We start from the raw sequence: 22,943 nt of genomic DNA, 5'->3' as shown, positions 1-22,943 counted from the left end.
TGGTGCTTAACTCGAAGAAATGATCTTTAAAACCCCTGAGCTCAGTTAGAGAGAGGTTTTCCCATTCAGGAATGGGTGACTGTCCTTCTCCTTTGTGGGACTGTGATCTATCCAGTGCTTTCTAAACAAACTCCATTATGCTGCCAGTCCTGAATTAAGGAACAGTGAGACAGGGTTTGCTCCCTTCTCTGCCATGGTGAGCAGCAATAAGCTTTGGTTGCCTCTCCAGGAGAGGCAGTTCAGATTCAACAGATGAAAGAATAGTTTCCATTGGAGAAGGGTAAAATGCTTCAGAGCACAGGGGTAAAACTCTTGTCTCAGATCTTCTGCATGCTTCCAATTCCTTTTCATTCTCCCACATGAAGGTACTTCTGTTCCTCCCTTCCTCTGAGCTGGCACTTTCTTCCCTGTGCACGTTGCTTCCCTTTTAACTTTAGTGGCACACTGTGAGGCAATGATGCTCAAAAACCCCCCTATGTTCCTGATGTTAGAGCCATCACATCCTTGGAGATTGTGGCTTAAAGGTGCACCTGAAGTTATAGTGCCATGTTCTTTCTCTGAACAAGAAACAAAAGGAAAGGAGAGACCTCCAGCTAGCAGTGTTGTCATCCAGGGCAGCGACTTTCAATCAAAAACTCAAGTCATTAATGTTCAGGATAGATTATTTCAGAGTGCATTAGGCAGGGAGGACCACTGAAGTCATCTGCAAGTGGTGAATATGCTGCGTGAGACGATGTTAGAGGCGGGTCAGGGTGGCAACCTTCCTGGTGAGATCCTGCACTTGTTTTCTAATAGATGCAGTTTACAAGGCAATATGATTTTTCTTTTCTTCCTGTAATAGTGAAGGACTGGCCTCAGGACCCAGTCCTAAGTTCCTCAAGGTCTGGTGAATGGTTTTGATGCCCTCTCTGTTTATATTGCGTCCCATAGCTTTGCCTACGTTGTTCAAACAAGAACTCGTCGATACGGAAGCCACAGAAAACGGGACGGTTGTTCTGCAGTGCCAGCTAACTAAACCCACTCCAGTGGAGTGGAGGAAAGGGCAAAAGGTGCTCGAGCCTAGTGAGAAGTACAAAATGAGACTGAAGGATACCACTGCTGAGCTGACAATTCATGGCCTGGAGGAACAGGATGCAGGAGATTACACGTGTGTGTGCGGGGAGAAGATGACCACTGCGTCCTTGACAGTGCATGGTAAAATACATCAGTTTAACAGGGATTTTTCTGCCTTGCCATCTGTGATCTTGTGCAGGATCACAAGCTGGTTGTGATCCCATCTGTTGCTTTAAGATTTTGACAGCTGTATCAACCACTTTTACTGTCTTTTACTGGACGTGCTTCACTGGGGATTGATAAATAGAACCATAGTTTTCTGACCCTTTCCTTTTGTGTTAATGGGGTTTAGAAGCAGCTAATGAAGACCCTGGTGAAGTCATAAATTGCATTTTCAGTATCTCCATTAACTAATTTCTCTAGGCATGTCACTGAGATTTCACTTGAGTGGAATTGAAAGGTGCTCTGTTACGGTAACGGTTGAGAAAGGCAGGTGAGAGTGATACCTTGAAGCCTGGAGCTTTCAGTAATACAGTGTTCATTTTAATCGTTCATCTGATCTTAAGACAGAGCTGTGCACAGTTCCTTGAAATCAGCTTTCTTTGATTATGTCTCATGATGCCTTTAAAGCAGACCTTCCAGGGGTGACAATAGCATTTTACAACAGGTTTCTAAGTCAGTTGTGACATGCTGAATGTGGTGTGCTGCAGAGTAAGGCAGGGATGCCCCTGAAATCATTGTTTGCCTCTCAGGCACGGTATAGCCTAAAACTTCTAGAGGTTAAGGGGGTTTATTCCAGTGGAGCAGTGGATTCAGTCTTTGCTCAGTTTTAAAGTGCTCTCTCTTCACCTGTGACCTTCAGCCCTTCCTCCACGTTTTGTGCAAGAGCTGAAGAACGTGGAAGCCACAGAAAACGGCACAGTCACTTTCTGCTGCGAGCTCAACAAGCCTGCAGCTGCTGTGGGATGGAGGAGAGGAGACAGAGCCCTGGAGACAAATGACAAGTTCACCACGAGATGCGAGGGCACAACTGCCAAGCTGGTGATCTGTGATGTGGCTCTGACAGATGCTGGAGATTACACATGCTGCTGTGGAGATCAGAAAACCACTGCTGCCCTGAAAGTCAATGGTAACACCAAAAAAATTAAGCAAACAACCCAAAACAAACTAAGTGGATGATTTTCAACCAGCTGGGGTGGTTTGTTTGAGCATAGGAGTATCAGCTTTGAAATTGCAGCCCAGTTTCTGGTGATTTTAGCACAAGTGGGTTGGATATGGGCATAAATGCCTGAATGCACTGGTCACTGTAAGGCACAGATGGGATACTAAGTCATTTCTTGGATGCTGATGTTCAGTAGTAGCTGCTAGAAGAGGAAAGTCATTGGTGTGATGTTGCTTGTCAAGATGTTACAATCCCAAAATTAAGAATGTTGTAAGTTAGTGATGAGAGATTTTTTGGATACAGTTTTCAGGGTTCAGAATAGCTTCATGGTCAAGTTCTCCACTGTCTGAGGAGAAATCTCATGGAAAAGTAAGATCAATGCCTCAGATACCGTTTCATTCATGAACCTTTTCAGTGATGAGTTGCATTGCCATGGAACTTAGACACTAGTTAGGCTTTATTTTCCATAGTGGTAGAAAATGCCCAAAGTAAAGTAGGGCTCAGTCTGGCACAGTCTGAAGAAACTGAGGCTGGTGTGCTTCTCCCTTTCAAGCCATACCCCATACCATAAAAAAAGCTCTGACTTGTGAACAAGGTGTTTCCCAGCTTTCCAAAACCACTGTTACATGATTCACTGAGTGGTCATCAACCCTACTTGATTAGGGGAGGCTTTGCTTGTCACGTGTGGTTGACAGACCACAGATCAATAGTTATTTGGGTAGCTGTAGTGGGTCATACATTCTGCTTGTTTTGACCTCCTCAGCCTTGCCTGCGCACTTCAAGAAGGAGATGAAGAATGAAGAAGCCACAGAAGGTGGAACAGCCATGCTGCAATGTGAGCTATCTAGGGCTGCCTCTGTGGAGTGGAAAAAGAAGCACAAAGTGCTCAAACCAAGTGAGAAATATACTATGAGACAGGAAGGTGCTACAGCACAACTGCTGATCCATGCTTTAGAAGTCAAGGATGCTGGGGAGTATACCTGTGTGTGTGGAGGTGAAAAGACCACTGCAGCACTCACAGTGCATGGTAAGAAAACACAAGTGAGAAATTGTTGTGTGATGTGTCTCCTCTCTCCTCTGGAAGCCTCAGTTCTGGCACACAATGACTTATTTCTCTAATCTTACCATCATTAATTCTGTCAGTAATGGACTTTCTTTGATTTTTATGGTGCTGTTTCCCTAACTAGGTTTGTAGTTCCATTGACGATGTTTTCCCCATTCACCTCTCCTTGCTCTTGGTGCACAGCCATCCTGCTTTGCACCACGCTGAAGGCTGAATGATGCCACAGCTTTGCATTTTCTGTGTTCTGTGTTACTCATTGTTGACCTGAGCCTAGAGACATGGCATAGCAGGAACATCCATCCTAAGAGCCGTCTGAGATCTCAAGTTACATTTGACAGATAATTTGAAATAAAGCAAACAAAGCTTGATTCAGTGCAACTCTTTTATATAGCTCTGGCCAAGACTTGTGTAGATTTGTGTTTTGGAGTTGCAGAATACTCAGCACTATCATATCGTAGTACTTCACAGTCATCATTCAAATTCATCTACAAACTCTCCTTGCAAGAGAGTTTTGCCACTCTTAAGGTGAGGCAGCAGACAGTAGCTTCATCCATCTTCCTCACCTGGATTGTCAGTAGGTCAATGAGTCAATTTCTTTACTGCCCAGACCTTTTCATTCTGATATTTACCAGCAAAACAGGCATGGCTTCAGTCTTGAGCTTCCAACTCAACCATGGAAATATAGAAGTGGAAAGGATTATAGGTCATCCAGTCCAGCTTTGAGCTCCAAGTCACCATCAGCCCTCCTGAGCCTCACTCCAGTGCTGGGGAGTTTTCAGTTCCCCTGGATGCTCATTCTGCTGCCTAGCCATCAGTGCTGCCACACAGTTCTAACGTCAACAGGAGGCTTTCTCAAGCTGGCCAAAGGCATTTCTCCTTGTCCCATGTCCTTTAGAGATTGAGAAATATTTGCAATTTTCCTTTCTGTCAAAGACTTGAATGTATTCTGTCTGTGTTCTCTTTTCTGGACTAAGCATCCAATCCTTTCACTCTTTCTTCATAGGTCATGTTTTCTAGACTTCATCTTTATTGCCTTCTGGTCCATCTTCTGTTAACCCACATTTTTCTAGAAGTGTGGTGGCCAAAAGCAGACTACAGTGCTCCATCTGAGGCTTTGCCAGACTGGAGTAGGATGGATTTCACGTGTCTTGCATATGGCACTCCTGTTACAGTGCTTGCTTTATTCATTTCACAATTGCAGTGTTTAACTTGCTTTTGCCCCACGTTCTCTTACAACCCCAAATCTCTCCCTACACATCTGCTGCCCATTATTCCCCATCTTGTATTTATGATATTGATACTGTATCCTTACTATAGTGTTTTGCATCTCATCTTGCTAAACTGAAGCCTATTTTTTCACCACTGCTTCATCGAAATCTTCTAATCCTGTATCAAAGTGCTTTTGATTTCTCTCCCACTTTGAGGCTATTGCAAAGTTAATGACAACTCTGCATCTCATTGTTCAAGTCATTAAAGAAAATGCTGAATAGCCCTGGACTCCAGAATACTGAGGAGCTCTGCTCAGCTCATTCTTTCACTGTGAGTGTAACAGTTGAATGTCCTTTGACTATGGTTTTCAAACTAGTGCTTCCTGCTGTAGTTCCATCTATACCTAAGTGAAATTACAGAATCACAGAACCTCAAGGGCTGGAAGGGACCTTGAAAGATCATCCAGTCCAACTCCCCTGCCAGAGCAGGACCACCTAGAGTAGATAAATGTTACAAATAGGATTCAACTTGTAGATCAAGGCTAGGGAGTGTTCCTAAGTTCCCATTGCTCTCAGTGGAGATGTAGTCAGTGCAGTCAACGGAAGCCATGGAGACATCCAGTTCACCTGACAGCAGACACTGACATTTGCTCAGCAGGTAGCTCTGTCAGCTCTGTTGACTTTGGGTCTTTCTTGACTGTCCTGGGAGATTAAACTTTGGGTTTACAGGATAAGAACTAAATGTGTATGTTGCAATCTGTGAGACCCTTTCCATCTCTGAGCTTCCATTTTCTCTGTACTTGTGGAACTACACCCCTTCTCTTTGATTTCTGATGTCAGTTGAGCCTGTACCTTGAACATCCAAAGGTGAATTATTTAATCACACCAAGGTGCTTTGAGAATATTCCATTTCTTTTAAATGTTCTCTGATTCTTTTTTTCCTAAGCAGAATTCCTATTACTTAACTTTCATGGACCTTTAATAATGGAGAAGAAGGAGTTAAACCCTTCGCTTTTCCCTCTGTCACTCACCATTAACTTCATTCCTGCAAGAGAAGTGAGCCAACTTCTCTCTTGTTTTTTCTTCCTTCTGATTTACTTACAGAATATCATTGTGCTATTTCTGTTTCTTTCTAGTTCAGTAAAACCTGGTACAGCCAAGAGCCACAAGTTGAACTGTGAGCAGAGGACAGGGAAAGCTTCTAGAGTAGCAGCCTTGCCTCCCAGTTTCTGCAGGTGTTTGATGGCAGCATAATTTTGCAGAGTGTCTTTCAGCCTCTGTTTCACGTTGGTCTCTTTGTCAGTGAGGTGACAGAGTCCAGGAATGAGGAATTACCCATAACACATCTTGAGCCATTCAGTAAACCTGGCCTGTCTGTTTTGCCTCTACATTCTGTAGTATTTCTTTTGCACTCATCTAAACCTCACATATTTTTTAGGACTCTCCAGTTTCAGGACACTGAAGAATTCATTATGTAGTCAAACTATTGCTGATGGCCCTTGGAGTGAGCTGATCTGTGCAATTGTGCACTTGTTTCTTTGAGAGATTGTCACTTCTGCCTTTCCCTTTAAGTTTGCTTCTGCTTGGTTGTAAGTAACAATTACTGCCTTATTGAAGATTGCTTTCTTGTTGCCCACAAAACTTCCTTTTGCTCCTCTACATCATCATTACATGTACTAAAATCCTTGAGTCCCCCTGCTTCATAACTGGTGTCTGCCCAATTACCCACATCTGTATTCTCAACTATTTACTTCTTACTGGTCAGAGTCAGAAATTGGAGACCCTCTTCTCTTACTCTATTCTCTATCCAGAGGTGAATCCCTACCCCAGCCAAAGGCTTTGCATTGTCCCATCCTACCACTCCCACAGTACATTTTAGCACATCATCATCCAGTCTTGTGCTCTGAATGGTTCTGTTAGTTATTCCAACAGAGATGTGGTTGTTAGGGTGCACCTGAACTTCTTACTGTGAAGATCTTATAGCAGATTTCCATGACAGAGACAGCATCCTTCTTCCTTTTTATTAGTACTCAAGCTGTTTTAAGAGTTGATGCTCTTCAGCATCTAACCTCAGGCTGAATATGTAAGTTAAAGCCTTTTTTCCCCTTGAGCTTTTTATCCTGATCATGGTGTATCACTCTTTCTGGGCTGAATTACACTGAGGAAGTTTTAGTTCTGACCACACATGAACTTTTCCCATTCCTGCTATATATTCTCCACGAGTCTCTAACCCAACCATCAGCAAATCTACCCACTGTTTGAGACCTTTATGTGGCTATGACACAAATTAGTATCTTCCTTCTGTGAGGTGGTCCTCATGTCAATAGTTTGGCATGGACAGATACTGGTAAACATCCAGGTTCATTTCTTTGGTGGCCAAGAACTGCATATGATGAAAGTGTTTGCTGCTTTGTTTCTCAGCCCTTCCTGCTCTCTTCAAAGAAGAGTTAAGAAATGAGGAAGCCACGGAGGGTGAAGCAGTGACTCTGCACTGTGAGCTGACCAAGGCTGCTTCAGTGGAATGGAAGAAGGGTGACAAAGTACTGAAACCTAGTGAGAAATACAAAATGAGGCAGAAGGATGTCACTGCAGAACTGGTGATCCATAACCTAAACGAGAGTGATGCTGGTGATTACACCTGTGTATGTGGAGATAAGCAGTCCACAGCTTCCTTAGCAGTACATGGTAATAACCAATTTAATCTCTATGTCCTCATTATTGAGCTTGTGGTTTGAACTCATTTTTTCCTCCCTGTTCATTGTTATCTCTGCATAGTTCCTCTGAATCTGACTTTGCATGTCCCAGTTACGAGGATTAATCTGAATTTTGTGATTTCATCCCATTTCCCTAAGACAAAGTGGTTTTAGCACCTCATCTTTAAAGCAGGTGTGAGATTGGGCCTGAAGACACTGATACCTTCACCTCTCCTTCCCCCACCCCTGCCCTTCACTAGGAGGCTGTGTTTGCTGCTCCATTTTAACCCTCTGCCCGTTGCATCCTCAGCGCTGCCTGCGCGCATCAAGGAGAGCCTGAAGGACGAGGAGGTAACAGAAGGCCAAGCAGCCACTCTGTGCTGTGAGCTCAGCAAGGTTGCTCAAGTAGAGTGGAGAAAGGGAAGCAGTTTGCTCAAAGCCAGCGACAAGTACAAAATGAGGCAGGAGGGCACGGTTGTGAAGCTGCTTATCCATGATGTAGAACCGAAAGATGCTGGAGAATACACTTGTGTGTGTGGAGAACAGGAGTCAACAGCTGCCTTGATAGTGCATGGTAAAAACCATATACATATGTCTGTGTTCTTGTGGTTTTCTCTGCCAGCTCATTGCCATTTGTGTGTGTTCAACCGTGTCTGAATTTGTCCCTTTACATTCGTAAGCTGTCTCCAAGGTCTGGTTGCATCCAGGCTCCTTTTATGTTCCTTGTCCATTGGTTTGTCTAATATCCCAGAACTATAAGGAAAGGAAACTTTCCAGCCTAAAATGTTCTCTGCTTCTCTACACCCCCCTCCCTCCATCACCTGTGTGCCAAGTGTCATTTTTAATGTCCTCTGTCCGTTTTGTGACCTTCAGCCCTGCCTGTGCTTTTCAAAGAAGAACTGAAGGACCTGCAAGCCGTGGAAAGCCAAACAGCCACTCTGCGCTGTGAGCTGACCAAGGCTGCAGCCGTGTCATGGAAGAAAGGGAGCAAAATGCTCAGGGCAAGTGAGAAATACATCATGCAGCAGGATAATGCCCTTGCTGAGCTGCAAATCTCTGACCTACAGCTGCAGGATGCAGGAGATTACACCTGCATGTGTGGAGACCAATACACCACGGCTTCTCTGACAGTGAATGGTAAATTCCTCTTGCTGATGACTGTTCACTTTTGGTTTCTCTGAACCATCCTGTTGCTCTGTGAAGTGTTCACCTATCAGCTTTTTTTTTCCTAGGAATCAATTTGTGTTCAGATAAGGAACGTTTGTTGTTCTAAAGTTGTTCTCACATTTCATTTTGGTCTGATATTCCTGAAAAGGGAGACGAGGATGTGACTCTTTCTCCATGTAGACAAACTGCTATGTAAGGTTATTGGAACACAGCCTAGGAAATGTTCCTGTCCTGCCTGCATGGAAGGCAACCTTATGATAAATTCTTTAGGTTGCATCTTGAATCCATCCAGCTTGTTGCACTTTGTTCTGTCAGCTCAGCGTTTCTTTCCTTGCTGTCACTGCTGGGTTTAGTTTTCCCGATGATGGTAGTGATAACCCTCAACCTCAAAGGCTGAAGTCCCTGACTCGGCCAGATTTGAGCTTCAGTTGAGGGTTCATGATGCTGATTATAAATGCAGAGGTCTTAGTTTAAATACACTGTCTATTGACTTTCCATTCCCAGCTCTGCCAGTGGTTTTCAATGAAGGACTGAAGAATGAAGAAGCTCCCGAAGGATCATCCGTTTCTCTGCGTTGTGAGTTAAGCAAAGCAGCACCAGTGGAGTGGAAAGTAGGGTCCAAAGCGCTCAAACCAAGTGACAAATATCAAATGAGACAGTCTGGCACAACTGCAGAGCTGGTCATTCATGACCTAGATGTAAAAGATGATGGAGATTACACCTGTGTGTGCGGTGACCAGAAGACAACAGCAACCTTAACAGTTCATGGTAAAAATACCTCATTAAAACTGATGAATAGCTCTAGAGACAGACATCACTGTGAAATTCAACCATTCCTGCCCTGAGTCAGTAACTTCTATGGTTTTTTATCCTTTTTTCTTCCTTTATTCTATGTATAGATCATTTCTTCCTGAGAAAAAATAGCTCAGGGCAATTTTTTAGGGCGTCGTTATTAATCTGTTGCCCTTTAAAAGGAGAAAAGATGATGTTTGTTTCTGCTCAGGTCCTCTCTTCTTGGATGTTTACATTTTCCAGCCCTTCCCCCTGTCCCCCATCTCCATGGTACACTTCCAGCCAACTATATATTTCTCCAAAACACATATGTATGGTCTGTCAGGCCCTGGATCTTTTTCCCCTGTATTGATTGAAATGACATCACACTTGAATAAGGATGCTCTCAGACTTTCTAAACCTAGCTATAGCTGAGCGTGTCTGTGATAGCCTGAAAAAAAAGAAAGGCATGAGGAGAAATGATCCCAAGCATGAAAAAGAAATTAGGATTTAAATTCTGGGGGTTTTGGGTGACCCTTTGTCCCTGTTGCACCCTTCAGCTCTGCCACCGCTCTTTAAGGAAGAGCTAAAGAACGAGAAAGCAGAAGAAGGTGGAGAAGTCACCCTGCACTGTGAGCTCACCAAGGCTGCACCAGTGGAGTGGCAGAAGGACCAGAGGATTCTCAAACAGAGTGAGAAATACAAAATGAGTCAGGAAGGGACCAAGGCAGAGCTGGTGATCCGTGGAATAGTCGAGGAGGATGCAGGAGACTACACCTGTGTGTGTGGAGAGCACCAGACTACAGCTGTCTTAGCGGTGCAGGGTAAAAACTATCTTGACCTTTGATTTCCTAACTGGAAATGTCTGTCCTCTACTGTAGGGTGTTCAATTTCCCACGTCTGTCTGTTCAACCTTATTAACTGAAGGTCCATTCATTCGAAAGCATTTCCTGCCTTTGGTGACCTGGAAAGCACTGCTCTGCATTTATCTGTGCCATCCTTCTGCCTTTTCCTTTCCTTAAACAAAAATCTCCCACCCTTTCATCTTTCCCTTCTGCCATTCCTTTCCTAGAGCATAAACCCACTGTTCTTTTGTCTTCCCTTTCCTGCTTTTAGTCTCTAAACCACACATCTATTTACTCTTTGCCATTCCTTTCTGACATTCTCCATACCCATTATGGTAGTGCAGAGTTTAAAAAGCAGTATCCAGGTTAAGGCTGGGTTTAGTTACAATTTCTTCTGTATTGAGTGATGTTTATACTGGGTTTTGTGCCCGTATCCTTTGTCCTAATGCACAAAGACAGATTTGCACTGGGAGACTGATTTTTCTAAGCAGGAAAGAACAAATTCTTTCCATGACCTCCTTCTGGTCTGATTTTGTTGCAAGAATGAGTTGCTGTGCAAACAAAACTGCTGTTTTGGCTTAACACTGTTGGAGGTGGGAAAGATGCCAAATGATGGAGACTAAACCTGGTTTCTGGTCTGGACGTTTTACCTTGGATGAACTGTCATGGAGTGAGACACTGAGTTTGAGATCTGAGATATCCAACCTTGTGAAACAGGTGGCATATCCCATTCACACACCCAGTTAATAGAAGGGCACATGTGAAGGTCACCCAATTTGTCTCAAGGACACAACTTGTGATGGGTACTGGAATTATGTTAGGTGGGGGAAATATGTTCTTAGGCAAGAAGAGAGGCTACAAATCAGCATCTAGAGGTTTTCTTTGGTGTCATGAGGAATCTGTGAGTCCTGGCTACATCTTTTCAAGGGTATTTCGAGGAAGAAGGATGAGGAAGAAGCTGTGCTAACACTGAGCTCTGTGAGAGAGTAAAAAGACATGAAGTTTGTGGAAGACATGAACACATGTGTGAATTAAGGAGCTCAGAGACGATATTCTTAGCTTTTCTTACATGGAAACTGGTAGGAAGCTGGTGTAAATCTCTTGAGGACAGTGCAATTATGCTAGTAGGAAGCCAGCCCAAACCCCAAAGGATTAGGGTGTATACTCCCACGAGGATGTTTTCATTTCTCTTTGCTCATTTTGTGGCTGATGCTCGCCCTTCCATAACCTTCACAGCTTTCCCCTGCCACTTCCCACTCTCACCCATCCTTGGCAATAGTTTGTAATACTTTTTACCTGCATCCTTCAGCTGTGCCTCCATTTTTCCAAGAAGAAATGAGCAGCAAGGAAGCAGCAGAAGGTGGAAGAGTCACTTGGCACTGTGAGCTCAGCAAGGCACCTGCCCACATTCAGTGGAAGAAAGGCCATCACATCCTCACCTCAGGCAACAAGTACAGCATGAGGCAGGAAGGCTGTGTGGTGGAGCTGGTAGTTCATGATTTAGAAGTGAATGATACTGGAGATTACACCTGTGTGTGTGGAGACAAGACCACCACAGCTACCTTAACAGTGCATGGTAAAGTAATCCTTGGGATTTCCAAACCTTAAACCTGCCCGAGTCCCTTTTGCTGTTCCCATTCCCTTTCTCTTTGCTTGAGCTGTTGTGTTCCTTTGGACTTTGCTTATCTGCTTCCCTCTTGTGTTAGAATTGGGAAGTTAATGCCTGTTGGTGTTTGTCCTCCTGAGCTATGAAAGCTCTTCTCACTTGCCTTGCCCTGATACAGTGTGCAGGGAAGCCAGGGGAGATTTTTCCATTGTGTTCCACTGAGCTGGATCAGGGCTCAGGGCTGTACCGTGGATCCTCTCTCCCAACACCTCACCTGGCTGCTTTTTAAGGAATATTTCCTCTCTCTGTGGTAACTCTTTTACTCTTCAGCACTGCCTCCTGAATTCAAACGAGTCCTGAAGGACCTAGAAGCTGAAGAAAGTGAGACAGCTACTCTGCACTGTGAGCTGACTAAACCTGCTGTGGTGCAATGGAAGAAAGGGCAGGAGGTGCTCAAACCAAGCAGCAAATATAAGATGAGTCAAGATGGTGCTGTTGCAAAGCTGACCATCCACGGGCTGGATGTGGAGGACACTGGAGATTACACCTGTGTGTGTGGAGATCAGCAGACAACTGCCACTTTGACAGTCAATGGTAAAAAAAAGAGAGAGATAAAAAGAAAATGTTATAGTATTTTATGAAAGGAAAAATTGTGGTTTAATGTCACTTATGGAGAAGAGCTGGCTGCAGTTCATAAGCTGTGCAAAATAGCATGGTCTAAACAGCCTAATAGAGTGACCAGGTAGAAACTGAGAGTTTTCTTCAGTGAGCAGAGCAACAGGTTTCATGAGGTGCAACAAGGACAAGTGCAGAGTCCTGCACCTGGGAAGGAACAACCCCCTGCACCAGGACAGGCTGGGGGTGACCTGCTGGAGAGCAGCTCTGCAGAGAGACCTGGGAGTCCTGATTGGTAATAAGCTAAACATGAGCCAGCAATGTGCCCTCGTGGGCAAGAAGCCAATGGCAGCCTGGGATGCATCAAAGACTGTGGGCAGCAGGTCAAGGGAGGTTCTTCTCCCTCTATACTCTGCCCTGGTGAGGCCTCATCTGGAGTCCTGTGTCCAGTTCTGGGCTCCTCAGCTCAAGAGGGACAGGGAAGTGCTGGAGAGAGTCCAGCACAGGGCCACCAAGATGATCAGGGGACTGGAGCATCTTTCATACGAGGAAAGGCTGCGGGAAGTGGGGCTGTTTAGTCTGGAGGAGACTGAGGGGAGATCTTATTAACATTTATAAATATCTAAAGGGTGGGTGTCAGGAGGTTGGGACATCCCTCTTTTCTATAGTAGCCAGCAACAGGACAAGGGGTGATGGGATGAAGTTGGAACACAAAAAGTTCCACTTAAACATAAGAAGAAACTATTTCAGTGTTTCAGTGAGGGAGCCCTGGCACAGGCTGCCCAGAGGGGTTGTGGAGGCTCCTTCCTTGGAGGGCTTCAAGACCCACCTGGACACGTTCCTGTGTGACCTGATCTAGGTGACCCTGCTTCTGCAGAGGGGTTGGACTGGATGATCTCTAAAGGTCCCTTCCAACCCCTACCATTCTGTGATTCTATGATTCTAGGTTGCTACTGTTTAAAAAAAGTTGGCTGCTTTTATAGTAGGAAAAACATTCTGCTGTTATGAGATCACAGCTTAGATTAAACTTCTGGCAAATAAATACCTCATGGCAAATGTTACTTCCTTGAAATCAATTTCTTCTTGATCTGCAGCTATTCCTGACAATTCTCTGGTGAGAAGCACCTGTTGCCTTGTACTTTGAACCTAGAGCATTGAGGTTTAGAAACATCTGCCCAAAGAATATATATCTCTTTTGGTGCTTTTGTTTTCTGTCTGCTTTCTCTTTCCCAAACCCCACTGCAGTGTGTTGCAAGTTCTCTCTCTATTTTATAGCCCTACCAGCACTTTTTAAACAAGAACTTCAGAACACTGATGCAGAAGAAGGTGGTACAGCAACACTGAGGTGTGAGCTTACCAAACCCAACACTCCAGTAGAGTGGAGGAAAGGAGATGTTACTCTATACCCTGGTTTGAAATATGAGATGAAGCAGCAGGGCTCCAGTGCTGAGCTGGTCATCTATGATTTGGAAGTGGATGATTCAGGAAGGTACACCTGTGACTCTGGACACCAGCAGACAGCAGCTGTGGTAACCGTCCACGGTAGGCAGAATGTGGACCCTTGGCTCAACAGAGATGAAGTGAAAGGAGCATCTCCCAGTGTTTTCTGCAGTTCTTTGCTTGTTTTGCTGCTGGTTGATGGCAGCATGCACGTTCTACTTGAGCATGACACATGGCTAAGTCAGAAGGGTTCAGCTTGCAGTATCTGGGGTGATTAGTGTCAAAGCAGTTAATGTTGTCATGATGTCAAAGTATGATTATCCCTCCTGCCCCTTGAATGCAGGGAGGGAATGCATATGGGAATGGGTAACAGAAAGTAAGCCAGGCAGGCTGGTGGTTATTTTGGGTTGCTGTTTGCTTCAGTGGGCATAGGAGGTGCCTAAAGGGGCATAATGCCTGTTTGGGATAATGAGATGCAATAACTGGGGGATAAAAGGTTTGTGTAACACATGAATGTGCTGCATTGGTACTTGAGGCTGTGAGCCTCAGGTGTAAACTTTGACAGCAGACAACTGCATCCACATCTGTTTTCCTCCACTGCTTCTACCATCCAAGAGCAAGACCTTGCCTGAAGTCTGAATTTCCTCTTAATTTAGCACTTTATTGTCATCTCTTAACTGTACTGCCTCTTCTTGTGTTTGGAGTGCTAACTTGATCTTTAGGGTCCATGTAAGAGAGAGATGTCCCAATGATATTTAGCTAAAGCATCCATAGTTGTCAGGGACACCCTTCTGAGGCAAAAGCAGACTTTCAGATCACAAACCAACCCATTCTGTGCACCAGTCTCTAAGACCAGATCTTTCCTAACTTCACCATCAGTTCTCAGCTCTTGGTTCACATTAGACAGAGAGTTGTGTCCTGAGGATGACGACATCATTAGAACAGGCCATTTCTGAACACTGATGGTAGGATTAGATCCTGTTTGGACTTCAAACACTCTTAAAACATTTCCCTCTCAAATTTTGCAGTGCTGCCTGTCACGTTTAAGCAACCCCTACAAAATAAGGAGTGTGAGGAAGGAAGTACAGCTGCATTCTGCTGTGAGCTGTCAAAACCCAATGCTGCAGTGGAATGGAGGAGAGGAGGAGTGGGGCTGCAGCCCAGCCAGAAATATGAAATGAGGCAGAAGGAATGCGTGGTAGAGCTCTTAATACATGATCTCAGATTAGAAGACACAGGAGAATACAGCTGTGATACTGGGGATCAGGAAACCAAGGCATCTTTACATGTGAAAGGTAGGTGGTGTCAGCTGGCTCCTAAAGCAACAGATTCCATCGTATCTGCAAGGAAACAGGTTGAATATGGGTCTTTTTGGGTACATCATTTTTTGTCCCCATGAATATTCTCCTTTTCACCTGAAACACTAGGATTGCTTCTTTTTTTGAGTGAGAATGGAAGAGGATGATACTTTGTCCTTTCAGTGCTACGTTTGGGTTTTGGGCTCTAAGAAGAAATACTCTGTAGCTTTGTGACTGAGGAGAAACCAAAGAGCAAGGCTTTGACACAACATTTGGACATTTCACATGACATGGTTTAAGTATTTTTAAAAAAGACTTTCTTCTAACTGACAACAACTTTCTCGAGCTACCCACAGAGTTTTGACCTTCTTTTCTCTTTGAGATCTCGGTTAGATCATCTAAAGGGTGAATTTATTCAAATAATTCAGCCCTGGGAAGGGTTTGAGACAAGGAACAAAGGAAACAAGTGTTCTAAGGGTAGATGGCTGCTTCTGTTGCAGCAAGATCTCCTAGTAGTTCCTGGCAAATTAGAAAACATGGATCCTGCCTAGAAACACAGCACTTGCAAAGCCCAGTATCTTGTTCTCCAAAGCATCAGTCTAACTGTGTGAGCAGGACTTGACTCAGGCCTCAATGAAAGCTCCTGTTGCTTGTTTTTTTCCCCTTTAGCTCTGCCAGTTCTTTTCAAAAGGGAGCTCCAAGACAAGGAGGCAGAAGAAGGAGCTGTGGTGAAATTCCAGTGTGAGCTGACGAAGGACAATGCGACAGTGGAGTGGAGGAAAGGCACCATGGAGCTCTTCCCATGCGCCAAATATGAGATTAAACTAAGTGATGGCACAGCTGAGCTTGTGATTCATAATGTAGAGCCCGAAGATGCCTCTGATTACACATGTGATACAGGAGACCAGCAGAGCACAGCAGTCCTCAGAGTGAATGGTTAGCATTGCATCAAAATGGAACAGAGGATAAAAGGCATTTGTGAAATTGTGGGAATGATGTTCTTTTGTTTAGTGGTGAATAAAGTTAATGTGATGAGGAAGGCAGGTGCCCAGCATGAACCAGAACACAGAAAAGTGGGTCTCGTGGGACAGGATTCGTAGGATGGCTATTCAAGCCTTTAAAGCACAGTGTACAGTGTATTGATCCTTTCCTCTGAGATGATAAAAGAGAGAGAGCATCATGAGGATTTTGAAACTCCAGACCAAATAGATCTTTGGCTCTGGTGCTTTGCATTCATTGCTGGCTCAGTTGCATCGATAACTCACCATAAGCCATTTGCAAAAGCATTTGAAATACTTAATCTTTTCAGTTTTTGTGATGCCTTCCCAGGAAGATCCTGAGAACACTGTGTTTAAACCAACCAGGAGTAATGTCTGTAATTAATCACCATCTGTGAAATGTTTGTGGTCATCTCAAACTGTCAGAAAAGCCACAACCTTTCAAACTAGGTCCTCTTGGCTGAGTCTGATACATGAAGCAACCACTGGGTCCGTGATGAGCGAAAGAGCTGTGCTCGCTTTACTGTGTCACAGTAGGGTTTAGACAGAGGAACCACAGGCACTGAGATTCCTGCACACACAACTGCTCACACACATGATGAATATTCCCTTGTTGTTTTCATCAGTGACAAGCTGTTGTCTGAGTTGTTCCATGCCCTGCTTGCATAAATGTGGTCTGCTTGTTTGTGCATCGTCTGCAAGGACTCACCGTTGATGCTCTAAGGTCTTGCAAAGAGCAGAGAGACCAGAAATGTATTTAGAGCTTCACAGCATTTGCAGTGTTGGAAGTCACAAATAATTCTATAAAAATTGCCAGATTCACCTTGGTTTTAAAGGGAAGAGACCAGGTTTTGCTTAACCAAAGTCTTTATGCACGTTGGACTTTCCAATAGGCAGAGTGGATGTACAAAAGGTGTAACGTGTATGCCCTTGACTTTGTGGAAAACAAACATATTTGAGGGATTTCCTGATCCTCCTTTTGTTGGGATATACAGAATCTAGGTCTGTTTGTAGAGAAAAAGGTTTTAATTATCATATAACCACTCAATGCAAATTTGTTCTGCAGCAACAGACCCCATGTGCCTTGTGCTCCTTGTAGTCTCAGAGGTGAAGCTAACCAATCAGATATTGTTTTTCACATTGCAGCCCTCAAACCCCAGCTGAAGAAGCAGCTGAAGGATGAAGAAGTGGAAGTGGGAGGAACAGCCAGGCTGCGCTGTGAGATTTCCATCAGCAAAGCACAAGTGGAGTGGAGGAAAGACGGAGTCGTCCTTCGCTCCAGCTCCAAGTATGAAATGTGGCAGGAGGGCACGCTCCGCGAGCTGCGTGTGCACCACCTGGAGCCTGCTGATGCTGGAGAGTATTCCTGCAAGGCTGGAGATGAGATGAGCTCTGCAAAGCTGACCGTGAAAGGCAAGACCCACTTATGAGGGCAAGGGGATTTTCACTTGAGGATGATGCTAATTCACAATGTAATTGTTACTATCCTAATGAACAGCTGTGTGACACTACTGTGATAAACACAGGGGACAGGAAAGGTATCTTGTGAGCAATGAGCACACAGAAGCAAAGATTCACTTGGTAGACAGGAGAGGATAAGGCAGCTGTAATTTTTGTCTCATGGCTTGAAATATTTGCTTGACATCATCCACACGTGAGTGAACAGATGGTCTGTCCCCAGTTTCCAGTCACATGGCTGCTGCATCTGGCCTCAGTGTCATTGCAGACAGAGCTTGCTTTCAGGTTGGAGCACTAGCGTGGAACAATCACTGCTAGCATCTCTACAGGCTACTCGCTGTTACAGATACTCTGTGCATCATGCCCAGCTGCACCATTTCCAGTGCAGATGGTGACCTCAGTTGTACTGTGTTTGCTCAGGTGGAGATTGCATTGCTTCTCTTCTGGTATTCCCCAGTAGATTCAGGGCTCCAGAAAGCTTTTGGCTGTTGCAGGCTGTCTGTATGATCTTTGCAAAGATCTGCAGGTGTCTAGATGTCCTAGGAGTAGGACTCGGGCAAACTGAAGCACAAATACCCTGTGCTCATGCAAATCCTGCTGAGAGCATGGACACAACCAGCTCCCCAGCCAGTCTGCTGTCCCAGCACCAAGTATCTGCAGTTCTGATTGCAAAAAAAGGCAGTAGGGGGATCAGGTTTCAGTGTTATTCTGTGAAGGTATCTAAGTATGAACATAGGAAATGTCAATGTTCTGAATTTGGCACCTAGCACTCTCACCTTATTCACCTTGCTTCTATGATATAATAATCCATGTTTTCCTTTTCATGGCTTGACTACTGATGGACTGTTTGCAGAGCCTGAGGTGACCATTGTGAGTGGCCTAAAGGACATGGTGGTGTTTGAAGGGGACGATGTCACGTTTCGGTGCCAGGTCTCTCATGAAAACGCAAGGAATGTCGAATGGAAGCTGCAGGATGTTGCTCTGCAAAACAATGAAATGAATGAGATCTCAGTGGAGAAAGGGAAGATTCACACCCTGACCTTAAAGAAAGTGACTGAGCAGGACATTGGCACCATCACTTTCCAAGTAGGACCCCACATCTCGACAGCAGAGCTCAAGGTAAAAGGTAAGGGCTCTCTGTGACGTGGAAAGGAACAGGGTTGGTGAGGACAAACGTTTTCATTCTATTAATAGCAAATTCAAGGCAGTTGTTCACCCCTTGTCAGCTCATATTAGTAGGGTACTTGTGCTTCAGAGTGTGATGTGGCAATGTGGTCTCGTGTACTGTCACCACTTTGGACAGAGAGTGGATATGTTACCAGGGTCCTGAAGCTAACTGGGTTCTAAAGAAGTTACTGGGGTAACTGGGGTTACCCAGCAGGTGGATTGACAGATCTGTAATTTTCACTGCTTCCACTTTCCCTTTTCTTTGTTCTCTTTTTCTTCTTTGGAGTCTTTCTCCAAACACCATTTTGAAGAAATCCTCAGTCAAACATCTTTGTCCTTCCCTCTTAGAACTTGTTGGTCTGGTCAAAGTCTCCATCCCACCTGAACAGGCCAAAACGTCTATAAAGTTCTTGATTGATTAGTACTTCAGTAACTTCAACAAGTACTTGTGAGTGGGTCTCATCCAAAATCCATTCACTTGTTTTGACTAATAATTTCACTTGTTTTGACTCCCTAATACAGGATTGAATGTGTTTTTTAATGCTTAACTGTTCAGCTGTAGCTTTAACAGGGCAGAGAAACAAGACACAGGTGACAATGTCTTCACTGTGTTTGTCATTTCAGTGCCACCTCCAGTCTTTAAGGAGAAATTACAGAGCACAGAGCTTCAGGAAGAAGAAACAGCCCTTCTCCGCTGCGAGCTGTCGCAGCCTCATGCTGCAGTGCAGTGGAAGAAGGGCACTCAGGTGATTGCCCCTAGCTCCAAGTATGAAATCAGGCAGGAGGGAACAATCCATACGTTAAAGATTTATCACTTAAAACCAGAAGACTCTGGCAAATACACCTGTGATAGTGGAAATGAACAAACAACAGCCACTGTAACCGTCAAAGGTAGGTTGTTTTGGTTTCATTTGAAGCTGAGAGACTGTTCCACTTTGTTAGCTTAATACTAGCAAGAGGATATGATATACTGTCCTTGGCTTTAGAAGTATTTGGTTGGCATTAAGTCCCTTCCAACCCTACCATTCTATGACTCTATGATAAAGCAGCTGAGTCCTTTTGATTTCAGAAGTTATAGCTCCTGTCCTGAACCAAGCAATGAGCATGGAGAGGCTCAAGCTCAATTCTTCCACAATCTTAGGCACAAGGGCTTCTTTCTGGTTACTCAGAGAACCAGTACTGGAACTAAAATAAGAATGAGGCCATTTTTGATGCTTAGCTATCCTTTGAGTTGTATTTCCACCTGGGAAAGTGATGTTCATGAGTCAAAGTGAGACAACTTTGAGACACTCAACTCCAGCTGATGAGCTAAGCACTTAAATACTTCTAGTGCCAAAGGTCTTGAAAGTAGATATCATGTGCCAATATATCTGTTGGATTTAAATCTCCTCTGATACACTATATTAATGTTTTTTCTGTGATGAGGATGTATGAATCAATAGTGACACAATCTGAGAGAGTTGGTCTTCCAAAAGACTTTTTCTCTCTCCTCCTCATTCCTCTGCTGGCTTCTGAGAGCCCCAGGGCTGCAGGACTTAGCTGCACAAAGATGCCTTTGCTGTAAATACAACTGCACAAAAGCCGTGACCCCAGCCATTCCCCAGCTGTCCCACAAAACACATCATCCATTCCTACATCATCTGCAAGAACATTCAGATCTTCATATCTCTTCTTGTACCCACCTGCCATCTGTGAATTGTGGAATCCCATCTCCTTCCCTTGTAAACACCAATTCAGTTGTAACTGTGGAGCCAGCAAGGCTCCTCTAGGGAAGTGGACTTGAGGAACTAAACTTCTACCTGTGGCACATTGTAAATCAACCCATCAAAACTCCATCTTGAGCCATCAGTGATACACATCAGTGCAGAGACTTCCAGAGTTCATTTCTCTTCTGGGTCCAGGTTTCAAATGAAGGGCACTGTATAACGATGTTTCTCCATGCACCCTCCCAAATACCCCAGAACTTTGATGTCAGGCATAGACTTTTGAGTTGTGTCTTTGGTACAAGTTTGGAGACACATGCACTTGGATGCTTTAGAGTTTATATCCATGGCTGCTCCTGTGTAAGAAGAAACATATTCCCAGAGGTGCTCAGCATGTGCAGAGCCCAGTGACTCTTGGGGAGCGCAGAGTACTTAGTGCTCCTGGAAATCCAGCACCTTCTGTCATTTCCTTGTTTAGGCTTTAAAGTGAATTTTGGAATGGAGTTTCAACCCAATTTAGAATGGCAGCACAGTTTCATTAATGAAGCATTTCTTTTTTCCCCCTCCTCTGATTTGTCTTGATTTAGCTTTGCCAGTAATCTTCACACAACCTCTCCAGAACCAGCAAGCTGAAGAGGGCGGCACCATCACTTTGAGCTGTGAAATCTCAAGATGCAACGCGGCTGTGCAGTGGAAGAGGGCTGGGACAGTGCTGAGACCCAGTGACAAATACAAGATGCATCAAGCTGGATCTGTGGCTGAGCTGACGATTCGCAACCTGAGCGAAGCTGACGCTGGGGAATACACATGTGACACAGGAGAGCAGCAAACCACTGCCACTGTGCTCGTGAAAGGTGAGGCTTTGCATGGGGAAGAGCTGAACAGAGCTTGGTACCATGACAAGGGTACATGATTAAGGAGTTTGACAGCTAGATATTGTCCTGTGCCCAACCTGAACCATGGGAATCTCAAGGATGAGAGTGGCTTTAGAGAACTGAGGCAATTCAGGGGCTCAGAAATGGGTCTCTAGTCAATGATTCTGGGGTTTAATGTTAATGTCATCCACCAGAACATCTTGACAATGTTTTCATAATGGATAGATTGCATTATAAACATATTTATTGCACACAACATAGAGTATAACATGAATACTTTGTAAGTGCATAGTATATGACACAGATCCATACGTTGTGCATCTGTAGGAACGTGACCTGTCAGGACACATCCATGTAACTACATTTCCATCCATTTAGTGCATAGAGCTTTGTGGTTGTTCTTTCAAATAATACAGTCCTGTGGTCAAGCACCACTTGAAAGTAGATAGCAAACTCTTTTGACCTTTCCATAAAGAACCAGCAGTAACCATCGTGGAAATGCTGAAGGATGTCACATCCAATGAAGGAGAAGATGCAGTGTTTGAATGCAAACTGTCCCGGGAAACAACTCAGGATGCCCAGTGGTTCCTGGGGGATGTTCCCCTGCAATCCAATGAAATGAATGAGATCAGAGTCCAAGGGACACGTCACAGCTTGATCCTGAGGAAAGTGACACTAGAAGACACTGGGCCCATCAGTTTCAAAGTCGGGCAGCACACCTCAGCAGCACAGCTGACAGTCCAAGGTGAGCAACCTTGAGGGATCCAGGAGGTATTGGCTTTAGCTTCTGGAGAGGTCTACTTGGGAGGAAGGCTCCTTGGAAATTTTAGGGGATTTTGATAATCTAAGGTAGGCATTTAAGAGTTAGATTTGCACATCTGAGCTACTCAATTCAATGCTTTTTATAGTCCATGGAGTGGAGCAAACATCCTTTGCAGACCATGCAAGTTATTGTGAAGCAAGCAGCTAAGATATGCCAGAATCAATGCTGAAGAGTGTCAAGGATATGCTCAGAATTAATCTCCTGCTGGTGATGTTTTGAGATCATAGTTATTCCAGAAAACATCCAAAACCTCTGGAAAACCTTTCTATTAGGTGATATAGGATGATTTTGAAAGATGGGTTATGTCAATACCTTGTCTTGTATGTTCCTCTTTGATCTGGTTCAAAATGTAAGTCCAGGCACCCAGATCTGACCTGGGGGCAGTGCTGGATGAGGCAGTTGCAGAGGTGTTGGTACCCTCTTCCCCACAGTTGCTGCAGTGACCTTTGTAAAGACACTCCACAACCTGGAGCTGCAGGAGGGTGGCACAGCTCACTTGTCCTGTGAGGTGTCCAAGCCTGACGTCCGTGTGGAGTGGAAGAAAGGCACATCTGTGATCTCCTCCAGCCAGAAGTGCAGCATCAAGCAGGAGGGGAAGGTGCACACGCTCACCATTCACGACTTGAACCCTGCAGACTCAGGGGAGTACAGCTGCCACACAGCTCATGGAAAGACCACTGCCAAGCTGGAGGTTAAAGGTATAGTTTTCCTCTTTGCTCAGCAGCAATGAGACTTGTGCAAGTCAGTTTTTGGAGCTCTCTGGTACAAAATAGACATTGAGGTACTGGAGCAGCTGCAGCAGAGGCCATAAAGTTCGTCAGGGGTCTGGAGCACATGAAGTACAAAGAGAGGCAGGGGCAGCTGGGTTTGTTCAGTCAGGACAAGAGAAGGTTGAAGGGAGAACCTGTTGCTGTCTGCATCTTCTCAGTGGGAGCCTACAGAGGAGAGAGAGAGAGAGAGACAGACTTTCCTTAGGGTGCTCAGATGAAAGATGATGA

At 44.6% G+C, this 22,943-nt stretch overlaps 1 protein-coding gene across 1 annotated transcript in view; it reads left to right on the top strand.

Moving 5' to 3' along the window:
• The window catches only part of OBSCN (obscurin, cytoskeletal calmodulin and titin-interacting RhoGEF), a 170,474-nt gene that overhangs the window by 70,223 nt on the left and 77,308 nt on the right, over positions 1–22,943 (top strand). The window contains 19 exon segments of the mRNA XM_061997422.1: positions 931–1,194; positions 1,916–2,182; positions 2,979–3,242; positions 6,908–7,171; positions 7,490–7,753; positions 8,053–8,316; positions 8,851–9,114; positions 9,678–9,941; positions 11,272–11,538; positions 11,899–12,162; positions 13,459–13,725; positions 14,652–14,918; positions 15,591–15,857; positions 17,066–17,332; positions 18,231–18,503; positions 19,169–19,435; positions 20,835–21,101; positions 21,598–21,867; positions 22,377–22,643. Coding sequence (XP_061853406.1) covers positions 931–1,194; positions 1,916–2,182; positions 2,979–3,242; positions 6,908–7,171; positions 7,490–7,753; positions 8,053–8,316; positions 8,851–9,114; positions 9,678–9,941; positions 11,272–11,538; positions 11,899–12,162; positions 13,459–13,725; positions 14,652–14,918; positions 15,591–15,857; positions 17,066–17,332; positions 18,231–18,503; positions 19,169–19,435; positions 20,835–21,101; positions 21,598–21,867; positions 22,377–22,643 — 5,058 coding nt within the window.

This window comes from Colius striatus, chromosome 5 (assembly GCF_028858725.1).
Source record: "Colius striatus isolate bColStr4 chromosome 5, bColStr4.1.hap1, whole genome shotgun sequence".
In the NCBI taxonomy this organism is placed as follows: domain Eukaryota; kingdom Metazoa; phylum Chordata; class Aves; order Coliiformes; family Coliidae; genus Colius; species Colius striatus.
This window is presented reverse-complemented; position numbering and strand designations above follow the sequence as displayed.